This window comes from Puma concolor, chromosome A3 (genome assembly GCF_028749965.1).
Source record: "Puma concolor isolate L17-30 chromosome A3, mPumCon1.1.hap2, whole genome shotgun sequence".
NCBI lineage: Eukaryota > Metazoa > Chordata > Mammalia > Carnivora > Felidae > Puma > Puma concolor.
In genome coordinates, this window is record NC_141669.1 from 23204789 (window position 1) to 23220183 (window position 15395).

General features: G+C 45.3%; 1 protein-coding gene across 4 annotated transcripts in view; it reads left to right on the top strand.

Moving 5' to 3' along the window:
• PLB1 (phospholipase B1) overlaps nt 1-15395 on the top strand; it is a 143429-nt gene that overhangs the window by 70703 nt on the left and 57331 nt on the right. For all 4 annotated transcript variants that reach the window (XM_086700270.1, XM_086700269.1, XM_086700271.1 and 1 more), the window contains 4 exons: nt 5263-5321; nt 7300-7373; nt 8877-8920; nt 12996-13104. In XM_086700270.1, the coding sequence (XP_086556396.1) occupies nt 5263-5321; nt 7300-7373; nt 8877-8920; nt 12996-13104 (286 nt within the window). The remainder of the gene's footprint in view (nt 1-5262; nt 5322-7299; nt 7374-8876; nt 8921-12995; nt 13105-15395) is intronic.

Genomic DNA, 15395 nt, shown 5'->3' on the forward strand with positions numbered 1-15395 from the left:
CGGAACAGGAAAGCACGCCATCTTAGAAACGTGCTGTTCTCACTGCTTCTCAGTATTTCCAAAATGACTGTTGCCGGGCCGTGAAAATGAAACTCGTGGAATGTTCCAGGTGACATCCTCCCAGAAAGGGGCCGGCTAAGGGCTAAATCGTTTCTTCTAGATGAGCCTGTCTGAGAGTGATGGCTGTGTGCATGTGACCATGGGAGGTCATGGAGCGGGGGTTGCAGGGAGGAGGCTGTACGTTGACCTGTAGGACTGACCCTCTCAGTGCAGGAGCATTCCTGCAACAGTGCGATAGGTTCCCTTGCTTGGTCCTAGAGGGCGACTCCTTTGTTCATTGAGTCATTCACTTGATTATTAGGTGATTGTCGAATGCCTCCTAAGTGCCTTCCAAGACAGAAAATTAGGTTTGAAGATGTCACAGCGCCTAGCAGGGTTCTTTCAGGGATGCACATCTTTGTCGTCAGACTGTTTTCTTTTGCTGAGCGTTAGTAGAACAACAAAGTGTCAGCCTACCTTTCATGCAGGTCTTAGCTCTCTACGCTCAAATTAAGCCACATGAATGGCAAGTAAGTTAAAATGTTTGTAACAAACTTCAGTCTGTAACTGGTTCTTGTTCTAAGTTGCAGAACAATGGAATAGGAGATAAGGCACACACACACACACACACACACACACACACACACACACAGAGCGCGCGTGTTTAATCTTTAGATTTTTATCCCCTTCATACTTGGTGACAACTTAGTCCTATTGGTTAGTTTACTAGCAGAACTCTAGCAGCAGAAACAAATTATCAGCTTCCTACACAGGCTGTCTTACAACAAAAACACAAAGATGTACGTATATATGTATGTCCATGCATTTGCATGTATAGGGACAGAGAGAATTTGAATTTTTTAATCGCCAGTCTTTACAGAGAAATGATATCCATCCCTTTTTTAATCTTATCATTCTGAGAGGATGAACTATAAAGTATTTTGCAATCTTTCCAGATTATGTTCCTGTCATAATGATAACCAATCCCTTAGAACGTATCTCAACATCTGAAAGCAGATAAAATGTGAACCTTTTCTTTATCCTCTGACCCTGAAGATTATTGTGTTTATTGGCATTTGAAGATGGAAGCACAAGAAATCTTAAGACCTTGAGATCGAAGATACTCCAGTGATAGGGACCGTCTGAATAAGCAAATAGGTACATTTAGGTCTCCTCGATCTAACCAAGTGGGCATGGAACCAAAATGCTCTCTCACTCCAACTGGGTGACGGCCATCCTAAATGTGAGCTGGGCCTGCCCTTCTGAGTCCTGCCTGAAAGGTGTCATTTAGGAAAATGACCACTGCTAACTGGGCAATAATAAAAAACACATTTCATTAGCACGTGTGATCTATGAATGGACATTTTAACCATCCTTGTGATTGTTGGGGTAGTTAAAAGAGAGTTAGCACAGGGCCACATTATTAGTTTTTCTTGATAACTGTCCTATTTCTGGCGAGGTCATTCACTCCTCTGGAGATCATGTTTGCAATTTCTGATTGAGATGATGGTATCTGATGCATACTCAAAGAGCAGATTGTCTTATCTTTATATCTCCAATGACTCAGCACATAATAGGAGCCCAGTAAATGTTCACTGAATTAATTTTGTTAATGTTTATTTATCTTAAGAGAGCACGCAAGCAAGTGTGAGCAGGGGAGAGGCAGAGAGAATTGCAAGCCGGCTCCGTGCTGTCAGCACAGAGCCGAACACGGCGCTTGATCCCATGAACTGTGAGATCATAACCTGAGCCGAAATCGAGAGTCAGACACTTAACCAACTGAGCCACCCAGGCGCCCCTCGCTGAATTAATCTTAATGAGTATTTCCAATGTAGCAAACCAACAGTTCTCAGGGTTGGAAAAGATCTTTAAATCCAACTAGATCAAGGTATCTGCCATTAAAGCAATTTTTCACTAAGACTCTGTATAAAATAACTGTTTTGCCTTCAGAGTTCTTTTAAAAAACCTGCCGCGTCCCCTTCCCTAGTGTTTCTCTTCAACCATCCACAGATACATATAACTAACCAAAAGTGATGTCTCAATATAGGGTACTGCCTTCATCAATAGGCCACAGCCCTTGGCAACCTGGATGCCTCACTCATGCCATCTGGGGCCCACAGGTGATGAACCTCTTCCTCCAATCTGTGAGCCTTTTGGAATGAGATATAGAGAGTTGATATAACTTTTTTTTTATAACTAATCGGTATTTGGTAGCAAAATAAATAAATAAAAGCTGCCGAGTTTTCTTCCCAGTCAGTGCATACATGCTCTCTCTAAATGCTATCTCCTGTGGGCTTTCTAACTTTGCACATACTTGCATCATTTTATATTACCCCACGGTCTGCCCCTAACACAGTTGGGGTAACTAAGAAAAATATGTTGGGCCTGGCAGCTGACCTAAGGTTTTCCCAGTGAGAAAAAGAGTAGCATTTTGCAAACAAAAGAGTAACAATACGGAGCCGGGGGACGTGGCTCCTGGCTCTGTACTCAAGCTGGCTATCTTGATGTCAAGCTGCTAATTCCATGCTGGGGGAGAAATTCACAGTATTTGAAAATAGAGAACTACAAAGCTATTTATATGCCACTGTCACCAATAGTATAAATCTAGAACAGTTCATTCACTTAAGACATTGGCTCCTTTGTAAGTCCTTGATGTTCTTTATTATACCCATTTGACTAAAATGAGCTACTCAAAAGCTGATATGAAAAATGCCCTAGTTACAGAACTGGGAGATCATTAAGGGTTTCACTCTGTTATGACCCAGCACTGCAATGACCCTGGAGATGCTTCTGTAATCATCACCTGTTCATGGGTCTTGTGGTTTAACCTCATCTATGACTAGGAAGCACTGATGCCCCACAGGGAATAACAGCCCACCTGTCCCCTTGCTCAGTCCCCTGAGCAAGTTCAAAATCACCCAAAGACACTTGGACGCATAGGTATTTCCCTTCCCTGCAGTGCCCATCATTTAAAGCTTTGAGAGCTGTAAGGTCTCTGACACAGAGTCACTAACTTAGCCTGTAATTCAACTTAGCACATTGCTTGAGCCCCTGTGCTCCCTAAGGCACAGATTGCTTCATACAAACTCACACTGAAGTACTTCCAAGGCACAAACAAGGTTCTAACATGGTGCCAGCAGTTTAGCACCGTTGTTAACATAAGTTAGCATAAGTCCTGAGAATCAGAGGGCACAGGAGCCGGGTGGCCCTAGCTGACAATTGTGAGGAAAGCTGCTTTTGTCAGATTACGGCTGCACGTGGTTTAAGCTCTTGGGGCATACAAGACAAAGCTCCAAAGTGTCAAGTCTTCTCCTCATTCTATAGTCTACCATCTTCTTACCATTCGTGATATTTCATCATAGCTTGGATGGCCTTCTGATAAGAGGCCCCCTCTGTAGAAATCTTGATGAGTTATTGATGTATTTATCAACTCATTTCAGGGTGGTGGACAGTTTGTACCAGATAATGTTTAGCTAATCAGCCCACATAAATTTAATCTTATCTCTAAGTAGTTCTTTCCCCAAGGAGAGCAATTGCTAAAGTGCTTTGCTGTGTTTCCAGGCTGTGTCTTTGTCATGCGTGATGATATTAACAAAGCTCAAATCAAGGTCTGCAGGATGTTAAACAAATGAAACCTGTCGGGCTCTATATTAATAAAATCCCAGATAAGTCAGACCCCTCCCACATAGTCTTGGTTTGGTTTATTATCTCTCAAAGGAAATCCTTCAGATCTATCTACACATACACACACACACACACACACACACACACACACACACACACACATAGATGTGCACATGCATGCACATGTGTGTACGTTTCCTTTCTGTCTGCTACAAATTTAGGCGGCGGGATGACCAGTTCCAGCTGCCTCTTTAGCAAACTATAATGAGCTTTTGAAGCAAATCTGCCCATCGCTTCCACATTTTACCAGCTTCAAAGATTTCCCCTAACCTTTGCCCCCTAGCAAGTGTTCACAGCATTCACTGTGGCTATCATACATTATGGCAACAAGAATATAGTGATTGGCTGTCATCACCAGCAACTAAAATAAGCCCTCTCGAGTTGAGGGAAGGAGGTCTTACTTTCTGTTGGGTTGCCTTTTTTTACCCATAGCCCAATTTCTTTGAGAAGAGGTCATTTTAAAGTTCTCAGGCTCAACCCCATGGATGTGTGCTAATGTGTGCAGCTGGCTTTGTGATTTGATATTGTTCTTCTAACCACATATCCTTACCCCACCCCCTCCCAAGACCTACTGAAGCAGAAACTCTGAGGGTAGGAACCGACCATCTGCGTTTTAACAAGCTCCCCAAATGATTCTGATGCACGCTCAAATTTGAGGATCACTAATCTATATATTTTGCATACACACATTCACAATTATGTATGTGTTCGTTTGCATGCTGTCATTAGAAGAGGCAGGGACTTTTACTTTTCCAATGAGAGCAGATCCTCAGTGGGAGTGGCAGCTTCTCATCTGCAGATGGTATGGAGGTGAGGTAGACAAGATGTCTCCATGGAAGGAGCCAGGACCTGGAGATCCCTTTGAACATTGTTTTCACTGAGTATTTTTTTTTTAATTTTTTAGCATTTTACTTATTGTTGAGAGAGAGAGCGAGAGAGCAGGGGAGCGGCAGAGAGAGAGGGACACACAGAATCCAAACCAGGCTCCAGGCTCTAGGCTCTGAACTGTCAGCACAGAGCCCAATGTGGGGCTCGAACTCACGAACTATGAGATCACAATCTGAGCCAAAGTCGGACGCTTAACCGACTGAGCCGCCCAGGCGCCCCTGAGCTGATTTTTTTTTTTTAACAGGATGGTATAAAATTTTATCTTCATTATCAACAGATCCTGGAATAGATTAAGTGTTGGTTACATCTCCACGCCAACTCCTGCCTGGCTCCCAGACCACACTGCCAGGAGCCGTTTCAGGCCCTGAGGGTAACTGCTCACCTTGTGGCACCAGGTTTCACCAAAGGCCCCAGAATCCCCTCTGAAATTTGGGTCCACCTCCTAGGTCCTGAGCCCATGTGCAAGTGCTCCAAGGAAGAGATAACAGTCAGGATCCACGGCCTTATGACAGGCTTGTGACAGATTTAGTATCTCTGCCCAAGCTGAATTACAATTACAAATGGACTTTCTCTCTGTTTTCCTGGAAGATCGCTCACTTTCAGAGGAGATAAGAACCCCTGTCTTGCATTAACTGGTGTGTGCATTCTCAGTTCACAGGCTGAAGCTGGCTGACATCAAGGTAATCGCAGCCCTGGGGGACTCTCTCACGGTGAGTTACCCCAACTGTGGGAGGAGCGGGCAGGGGAGGAGATCTGGATTAATGGGAGAACCCGGAGAGAGGAACTCTCACGACCGTGGTCATCTCCCGCCCCTCTCCGGTCCCCATGTCCATCCTAACCTCAGTATTCCTCTCCCGACGCTGGAATGAATGAGCGAGCAGGAAGTGGGGGGACCTCAGAGGGAGCAGCCGTGACAGAAGTGACCCAGCCCAAGTCTCACAGCCTGGTAGCATTGGGCGGATTGGACTAGGTCTCACGCACAGTGTGGGGCTCCTTCAAAGACCCGGCGCTGGTCATGCAGGAAGTCAAAGGAGGGTGAAGAGAGGATTAGGCGGGAGCAGGCGTTAATGGGGTGGGGGGCAGGGGGCAGAGGAAGACGAGGTACTCAGAATGATGCCAGCCCATCTCTGCAGCTGCTCCATGATGACCCCTCAGGCCTGCAAAGCGCTATCCAATGAAAGCAAAATCAGGCCCTTTGAGAGACGGGGTAGAGGTTCCCGGACACAAGTTTCCATTTACTAGTGGCCCATTCCAGACGCATCCAGCTGCTGTTCTCTGGGTCCGTAGAACTCAGGGCCTCCAGGAGAATCTTCCCCAAAGACCAGTAGACACCTTTCATGTCTGTGGCTCATTAGCATTTCATCTATCCCATCGACATCCTCAATACAATCTTCCGAAACATGACTTACCTTAAACTTAACCCAAAGAGAAGATGGGGCCGGGTAGGTGCACTGAGTGCCCACGACTGCATAGCTTGCAGGCACTGGACCAGGACCAGCACTCATGAGTCCTGACTCCAAGTCCAGAAGCCTGTCCCTGTACTGTGGCTGTGCCCTCCATGACCCCTCAGTGATTCTTTACCCCAAACACCCTACTGCTTGTAACTTTCCGGAAGAACAGGCAGGCTGGTCCTTAGCACTGCTTATCCCAAGCACTTCCTGCTGGATGTGGCCTGGTAGCTCCCCCCGACACCTGACCTCTGACCCCTGACCTGCTGGTCTGCTTGAAGATGCTCTTGGGAGAAGCAGTCCTCAAGAATCAGCATAGCTGTTCAGGACTTCCTGGGAGGCAAACTTTGGAGTGTGACATACATGGCAGGAGGCAGAGAACTAGGCACCAGACAGCAGGGGTCACACCCTGGAGGGTCTCTCATGGAGGCCAGCCTCCCCCCTGGCCTGCCTCAGAGGCCCGTCTTCAGCATGACCTTTGCAATGGCCCTGCTTGGAAATGACACGCTTTAGGCAAGGGCCACGCATCTGCAGAGCGTGCCCAGATTGAGGTTTTAAAAGACCGTGTCTTTCTTCAGCTTAAGGGTAGGTACACGGCATTGTATTACTATTTTTAAAATTGTACATACAGGAGATACGTTGATTTCAAAGGATTGTGATATGTTTCCTTTTATGGTCTATTTCACAACTTTTCAAAAGGAGGTGGATGGGACCCAGAAATGGGTCCTTTTGAAAAGTGGACACTTGCAGTCTGATTTTCAGAGCCATTTTGCTAGCCTGTAGCACTTGGTCTTGGTCTGGGCCGGGTTTTTTAGGGTGAGGCCAAGCGGTGGATGGCACCAGGGTTCCCAGTGGGAGCTCTCACTCATCTCTGTAAAGGTAGATGCATATCGAGATAGGGTAGGGGTGCCTGGGTGGCTCAGTCGGTTAAGCGTCCGACTCCGGCTCAGGTCACAGTCTCACAGTTCGTGGGTTCGAGCCCCGCGTCGGGCTCTGTGCTGACAGCTCAGAGCCTGGAGCCTGTTTCAGATTCTGTGTTTTCCTCTCTCTCTCTCTGCCCCTCCTCTGTTCATGCTCTGTCTTTGTCTTAAGAATAAATAAACATTTAAAAAAAAAAAAAGACAGGGCACTGTCTACACTCTAGATTCTAGGGAGTGCTCAGGTGCTCCCAGCCACAACTAGAACACGGACCTTCCAGCTGAGGGGGCAGGGAAACTCACCTCTTGATGTTCCCTCTCAGGCAGGTAATGGGGCTGGATCAAAGCCTGGGGACATCTTGGATGTCTTGACTCAGTATCGAGGCCTGTCCTGGAGGTGAGTGAGGGTGTGGCAAGACGCTGAGTGACCCTTTCATTGCAGGGCAGGGGAGGACCCCTGAGCATCACGGAGAACAATTCTTCTAGCAGACACATGAGCCACCTAGTGCTTTTCAACAGAAGCTTCTGGTTTACTTTGAGGAAGGACTGTAAGCTTCCCCTGAACCACTGCATTCCCCAGGACAGGAACTGAGGCCTGAACAGGCCGAGTTTGGGAGAGAAAGAACATAAATGTTTGGGTTGAAAAGCTTCTCTAGTTTCCATTTCTCTCTCTGGGGAGTAGGCTCAGAAGGAGACAGTGGCCTTTTGGAACCGGAGTTGTACCTGAATCCTGGCTGCCTGACTCTGTGCGACTCTGAGCAAGTTACTCAACCTCTCTGAGCTTGTCTCTTTATCTTCCATGCAGGGATAATAATACAGCCTGAGCACTGTCATGAGGAATAGAGAGAGTTTAAGCATCCAGCAAAGTAGATATAAATGGAAGTTTGTATCATTATTAAAGGTCCTTCATTTTACAGATGAGAAGGCAAGGCTCAGAGAGGACAAGTAACCTATCTAAGATCACACAGCCAGATGATAAAAGGGCAAAAAATAGAGCAGATGGTTCCTGACCCCTAATCTGGCACATTCCCCCATGGTGACTGCTTCATGCAGGCTTGTTCCTGCTCTGGCTGTAATCAAACCCAGGCTGCCCCAAGCTGCAGTGAGCAGGACTCGGGATTTGAACACCTGGCTCATGCCAAGCATGAGAGGGCAGGTCTGGTGTTTCCTCAGCCTGGAATTTGGCATCCCTGGTACCAGACTGACCCTGAGTGTTGAATCCCAGGCATCCTCCCTTGCGATGTTGCACAGAATTAAACCCCAAACATTTGAGACCCTTTTAAAAGTTCTCAGATGTACTTGGCAGAGAATGAGGGGATATGGAAAAGCAGGGAATCCAATAAACTGTGGAATGTTGTATATTCTCATGCCTAGAAACCCATCCAACTTTGATTTGCTTGGAATTTTAGAAGCAGCTTAGAAGATGGGTTCTCTCTAGAAGACACACTTTAAAAGCAGATTTTTGCAAGCCAAATAGGAACAGAATGACGAGGGCAAACGTTTCCACTGTGTTTTCAATAATAACAGCGGTGCCCAGCTGCAGTGGCGAGTGGGGCGCGACTTGGCTCAGCATCCAAGGAACGCTCACCTTCCCTTTAGAAAAACAGGGGCAAAGGGGGACCACTTTGTTCCCCTGTCCCAACGTCAGTGCTCGAAGTTAAAAAAAATCATCGCAGTCACCGTGCCATTTAAATCTGTTTCTTCTCTGGGTGTTCTGGTTTGTGGGGACAAAAAGAGGAGTTGCTATGTTCCGGTTTGTTTTTCTACTGGAAATAATGAGGAAATGACAAGCTCCAAGCCCCCAGGGTGTCTCTCAGAAGAAAGGCCTGTCTTGAGAGTGTCTGAGGTGTTTTGGCATCAATGGCATTTTCAACCTCGTTTTTCTTTTTTGTTCCACCAGTGTCGGCGGCGATCACAACCTCAGCAGCGTCACCACCCTCGCAAGTGAGTACGCGATCGCCCGGGCTCGGCCCTGTGCGGCTCAGCAGCGCCTCCTGGCGGCGGTCGCGGGCTCGGCAGGGAGCCGGCCGGCGGGACTCAGCCACGTTCACCAGGGGGCGCAACGTCCCCGAGGCGGTCGCCTGTCTCTGATGAACATCATGAAAGCCTTTGAGAGATCTTTTCTTTTCTTTTCTTTTCTTTTCTTTTCTTTTCTTCTTTTCTTTTCTTTTCTTTCTTTTCCTAATTTCTGTTTTTCTCTCTCTCTTTCTCTTTTTTTTCTCTTTCTCTCCCTCTCTTTCTTTTTAAAGAGAAATTGTATCTGTAAAAGGAAGGAAGAGAGGGAGAAGAGACTTCAGGCTAAATCTTAGTGCAAGTCATTCTTAGGAAATGATTTCAGAAAGAAGGAAAGTAAACCCATCTCTGTTTTGCCTGTCATTCTGAGCAGAGCACCTTTCTGGGAGGCATTGATCTGGGCTTGGGCTCCATTAATCACCACTGTATACAAAGACGTTGAATCCCTGAATGTCACTAGGAAACAAGCCACCACCACAGCAGTAGTTTGTGCAGGCTGTGCAAACACAGCCGTATTGGGGCCCTGATGTTTTCCTTGAATCACTTCACCCGCAGCCTGCTTGGAATAATTTTTTTTTTTTTAAGCCTGAACTATGTTCTCTGAATGGTCTGGTCTGATGTGTCTTTTTATTCTCCTTAGCGCATGCACACCACAGTGCTTGTTCTTAAAGTAGGCATTCACTAAATGTCACAATTATTTTCCCTTCAGATCTTCCAGCTAATAATATTTGTTTTTTGCCTGAGAGGAACTTAATTGGTCCTGCTCTCATTTACTTTTCTTGGAATTATCCCTTTGTAACATATCTTTGGAAGGCAAGGAGTTCTTTGAGGTTTAAGGCACCAAGACTTTGGTGATGGAGATGGCTTGATCTCCACCTAGGCAGGACCGATTGGGCTTCATGTATGGTTATCTGTGTTGCTATTTGCAAATTCTTGTGCATTGAAATAGGTACAGTCCTGTGACACGTGTCCTCCCTGTCTTTACTGCTAGGGGAGGTGGTTTGGGTTGCTTCTGTGAGTGTGATTGACTGGGCTGTGAGCTGGCCCTGCGTATACATCAGTTTTGCTGGGCTTCCTGATTCCCACGCTATTATTGTGGATGAGGTGATTGGATCTTTCACTACAGTGATTTACAAAGGACTGAGACAGTGTCACCCCCCGGGTAGAGTCCATACTTGGCTGAGCAGCAGACCATTGCCTGTTCAGACTCTGCCTCACAACAGTTATGAAGTAACTGGGTAATCCACAGGGAAATAACTGCATGAAAATGTGTTCGAAGATTTACGAGAACATAAGGTCAGAACAGAACCTGGGTTCGGCTCCCTCTTCAATTTAATTGAAGATACTCCAGGTCTGGATGCTTGGGAAATAGGAGAATGAAGCAAGGCTCTTGCCCTCATGACATCATCACAATCTCTTTGGGGACATGTCTCCCTAAAGACAGACACATATACCGATAATGATAGCTATGTACAATGTTTAGGGGAAAATAAATAAGAAGATGGTTAACTGTGCCTTCTGAAAGGGGTTTTAAGAAATAGAATTCATCAGGTAAGGAAAGGGGATGGAACATTCCTGGCAGAGGGAACTGCATGCACCAGCAAGTTCTTGCTCGAAACAATGTGTAATGCTTTTCTGTGATATTCATGATAAGTAGCTAGCTGGCCTATGCTGGGTTGCCCCAGTAATGGGAAACCTAGGAGAATCCATTCTATTTGCAGATTGCTCTGGTGATTTCACAGCTCTTCCTTCTGTTGAGTAGAAATCAGAGTAATTTCTTTCTTTCTTTTTTTTTTTTTTTTGGATGTTTATTTTGAGAGAGAGAGAGGCAGAGAGAAGGAGAGAGAGGATCCAAAGCAGGCCCTACACTGTCAGCACAGAGCCTGATGCAGGGCTTGAACCCACCAACCATGAGATCATGACCGGAGGCTAAACCAAGGGTCAGACACTCAACCAACTGAGCCACCCAGGCACCCCCCCCCCCAGAGTAATTTCTATCCATTGGGTACAATGTCTCCAAGGAATGAGTTCAGTGCATCCGTGTTGTGTAGGTTCTATTGCATTCTTGACTCAGCAAATGAAGTGCATCCTTTATACTTTTCAGATTACAAAACATGCTGAAAGAAATGTAATCAGACCTAAACAAATGGAAAGACGTTCCATGTTCATGGATCAGAAGATATAATACTGTTAAGATGGCAACATCCTCCAAATTAATCTACAGATTTGATATAATCTCTATCAAAATTCCAGGTGGCTTCTTTGCTTAAATTGACAAGCTGACTCTAAAATTCATATGGAAATTTAAAAGACCCAGACTAGCCAAGATAATTTTGAAAAAGAACAAATCCAGTGGACTCACACTTCCCAATTTCAAAACGTATAAAGCTGCAATAATGAAGACAATGTGGTACTGGCATAAGGATAGCCATATAGATCAATGGAATAGAATTGAGAGTCCATAAATAAACCTCCATACTTATGGTTAACTCGTTTTCAACATGAGTGCCAACACCAATAGGTAAGAATAGTCTTTTCAATAGTGTTGGGATAAGTATATAGCCATATGCAAAATGATGAAGTTGGACTCCTACCTCACACCATATACAAAAATGAACTCAAAATGGATAATAGGCTTAAATGTAAGAGCTAAAATTCACCCTTAGAAGAGAGTATAGGAGCAAATCTTCATGACCTTGGGCTAAACAAAGACTTCTTAGACACAACACCAAAAGCACAAATGACAAAAGAAAAAAAATAGATGGGACAAAATTAAACACCTTTGAGCTTCAAAAGATACCCTCAAGAAAGTAAAAAGACAACCCAAAGAGGGAAAGAAGATATTTGTAAATCATATCTGCTAAGAAACTTATATCTAGAAAATATAAAGAACTCTTAAAACTCAATAATAAGACAATTTGATTTGGGTCCATTAAAAATGGGCAAACAATTTGAATAGACATTTCACCAAAGAAGATACACAAATGACCAATAAGTAGATGAAAAGATGTTCAACATTAGTAGCCATTAAAGCAAACCAAATCATAATGAGGCACCATTGCACATCCACTATATTTGTTATTTTTAAAAAGATAAATGTTGGTGAGGATGTGCAGAAATTAAGACCCTCCTACACTCCTGACAGGAACATAAAATCACACAGATGCTTTGAAAAAAGGTCTGTAAGTTCCTCAAAAGTTTAAACAGTTACCATAGGAGCCAACATTTCTCTTCGTAAATGTATATCCAAGAGAAATTCACACAAAATAAACTTGTTCGTAGCAACATTATTCATAATGGCCAAAAAAGTGGGAACAATCCCAATCCTTCAAAGGATGCATGGATAAATGTGGTCTATCCGTACAGTGGGATATTATTTAGCAGTGAAAGGAATCAAGTGCTGATGCGTGCTGTAACATGGATAAACTCTGAAAACATGGTCCGTGAAAGAAGCCAGCCACAGAAGTCATGTTGTATGATTCCGTTTATATGAGATGTATAGAATAAGCAAACCTACACAGAGAGAAAGTAAATTAGCGGTTGCCACAGGGTTGGAGGGAATGGGGAGTGACTCGTGTGCACAGAGTTTCTTTTTGGGGGTGATGAAAATGTTCTAAAGTCCATTATGTTGATGGTTGCACAACTCTGTGAATAGACTAAGGGCTATTGAACTGCACTTTAAGTTGTGAATGTCATGGTGTATGAATTCTATCTCAAAAAATTATTATATATCTAGAAAACAAAAAGAAAAATGCATGAGAGAGGCACCAGACCCAGACTCACATTTATTCATGACAATAATTCATGAAACACCAATGTACGTGTGTTGCCCATGTGGTTAAGCACCAGCCTGCTGGACATTTTCTTTCTGGGCTGAGTCAACAGTAAGGTTAAGAGCTTGAAGGGTGAGGGTTCTTTGTCCCTAACATGCACTGGCACTTATCAAAGGAATGTGAAGATTGTTTTTGGGGTAGTTACTAAGCATGTCTCTTCTTTGTATTTCCAGACATCTTCCGCGAATTCAACCCTAACCTGAGGGGCTTCTCTATTGGTACTGGGAAAGAAAACAGTGCTGGAGCGTTCCTAAATCAGGCTGTGGCAGGAGCCCGAGCTGAGTGAGCAGGGGAGCCTTGGGGGTGGCCCCAGAGGTCCTCTGGGGACCTAGTCGGGGGCTTGGCCTGGGCAGGGGTGTATGGCTGAAGGCTGGGAGGCTTGGTCCAAGGGAGAGGTCTGGGGGTCAAAGACCGGACTGGCTGGGCTCTCCTGGGGTGTCCCTCACTGTGGGACACAAACATACTAGCCCACCCCCAACACCACCCCAGGAACTGGTCACAGTTTGCTCTGATGCCAGGTATATGCTTTGAGCTAATTACTTTGCTTGTTTAGAAATCTCATGTCCACAGAAGACAGTGGTATGAGAGGGCTCAGTCTGAGTTCCAGTTTTCATTGCTTCCTCAGTGCTCCATCTTTCATGTCTTCTTCTCCTTGCCTTCCTCAGACATGCTTTCCAACAGTCTTTTCAGGCTCTCAACTTTGCACCCTTCCTGGGTCATTGAAGGAGCACGGGTCCTGGGAGGAAGCTCTGAGTCTGAGTCCTAGCACACACATCCCGCCTCCCTAAACCTTAGCCTCTGAGATGGGCCTGGCTGTGAAGCTCTCCCATGGGGTGGCTATGGGGTTCCATGCCATGTTGGATGTGAAAGTTCTGGTGAGCTGGAAGTTGTGCAGACAGGTTGGGTCAGGATGGTGGTCCCAGTAGCAATGCAGCAGGAATGCAGGACCTACCTGGGTGAACTGGTGGTGAGCAGGGGTCCATGCACACTGAATGGAAGGTTCCGAGAGCAGGGTAGGCTTCCCTGGGTCCTACGCCTCCATTTCTCTCCATGATCCCCGAGCCTGGGGTGCTTCCTCAGATTTGCTACCTAGTCAGAGAAAAGTGAATACCACACTGAAGCTAGGATAAATATGGAAAGACCCTTTCTGTTTCTTTTTTTTTTTTTAATTTTTTAAAAAGTTTATTTATTTGAGAGAGAGTGAAAGTTGGGGGAGGGGCGGGGGAGGGTGGAGAGAATCCCAAGCAGGCTTTGTGTTGATATGGGGCTCGAACTCATGAACTGCAAAATCATGACCTGAGCTGAAATCGGGAATCGGACACTTAACCAATTGAGCCAGCCAGGTGCCTCGATCCTCTCTGTTTCTTAATCCTATTTTTCTTCCAGAATAATCCCAAACCTCTTTACTATGAAGATCTTAGGGATTCTGTGTTTGGTTCCCAGATTCCCTGACATCATTTGGCCAGTTGATTCAATACCATCCCGAATCTACTCGCCACCTGAGTAACTCTTATTTATTCACAACAGGAATAATCCAAATGAGAGATTTTACAAAACCTGATCAGTTTTATAATGAATTCTGCAGCTTCGTTTTCCCTTTTGGTGGGGGAAAAGTGAAAGGTTACCAATTTACTGCCTAAAAATTGTGGCTTTAATATTACCATAGCTTTGCTTTTTCCCAAAGCATTTGTCAGCTTGTAGTATCAGGAGAGACATTTCTAAGCATGATTCGGTCAGGGAGGCATCCAAGAAGGAAACCTTCGTGGAGAATATAAAAGTAAGCAAAACAGAGCGTGATTCATATGGATTCCTCCCTTGCTGTCCTCAAGGCCATGGGGCTCTTTTGCACAAGTAATCCATTTGTCCAAGCACATCCTGAGATGTAGGGAGGAGTTAGGGATTATTGCGCCCAGATGACAGATGAAGAAACTGTAGCACAAAGAGACAAAGTGGTCTGAACAAAAGCATCAACTCAGCCATGTGGTCTGTTGTCCTTGGGCCCTGCAGGCTTTATCCCGGGTCCAGTAATAACCCCTCATACCTAACAGCAGTGTCCAATGTACAAGGTACCTTCATGTTTTTTATCCCTGTGTTCTGTGTGGTTATTGTGAGTTGGACAGAACAGAGGTCAGATACTCACATTTTCTTAATGAGGATATTGAGGCTCAGAGAGGTCAAGTAATCAGACTCTGGTCCACAGAGCAGGTGCCCTGATGGCTTCAGATTTACAGATGCGGAAACCAAGGCTCAAAGAGATTAAGTGGCTTACCCAAAACTCCCACCCAGGTCATCTTGATACTTAGTTCACTGTGGTTAAGACCAGGCTAGCTGGGCTAATAGTTAAGAGAGGACGAGATTGGGGTGCCAGGGTGGCTCAGTCGGTTGAGCATCCGACTCTTGGTTTCAGCTCAAGTCATGATCTCGAGGTTTGTGAGATCAAGCTCCAAGTCGGGCTCTGCCGTGACACCGTGGAGTCTGCTTGAGATTCTCTCTTTCCCTCTCTCTCTGCCCCTCCCCGACTGATGCTTGCTCACTCTCTATCTCAAAATAAATAAACCAAAAAAAAAAATTTT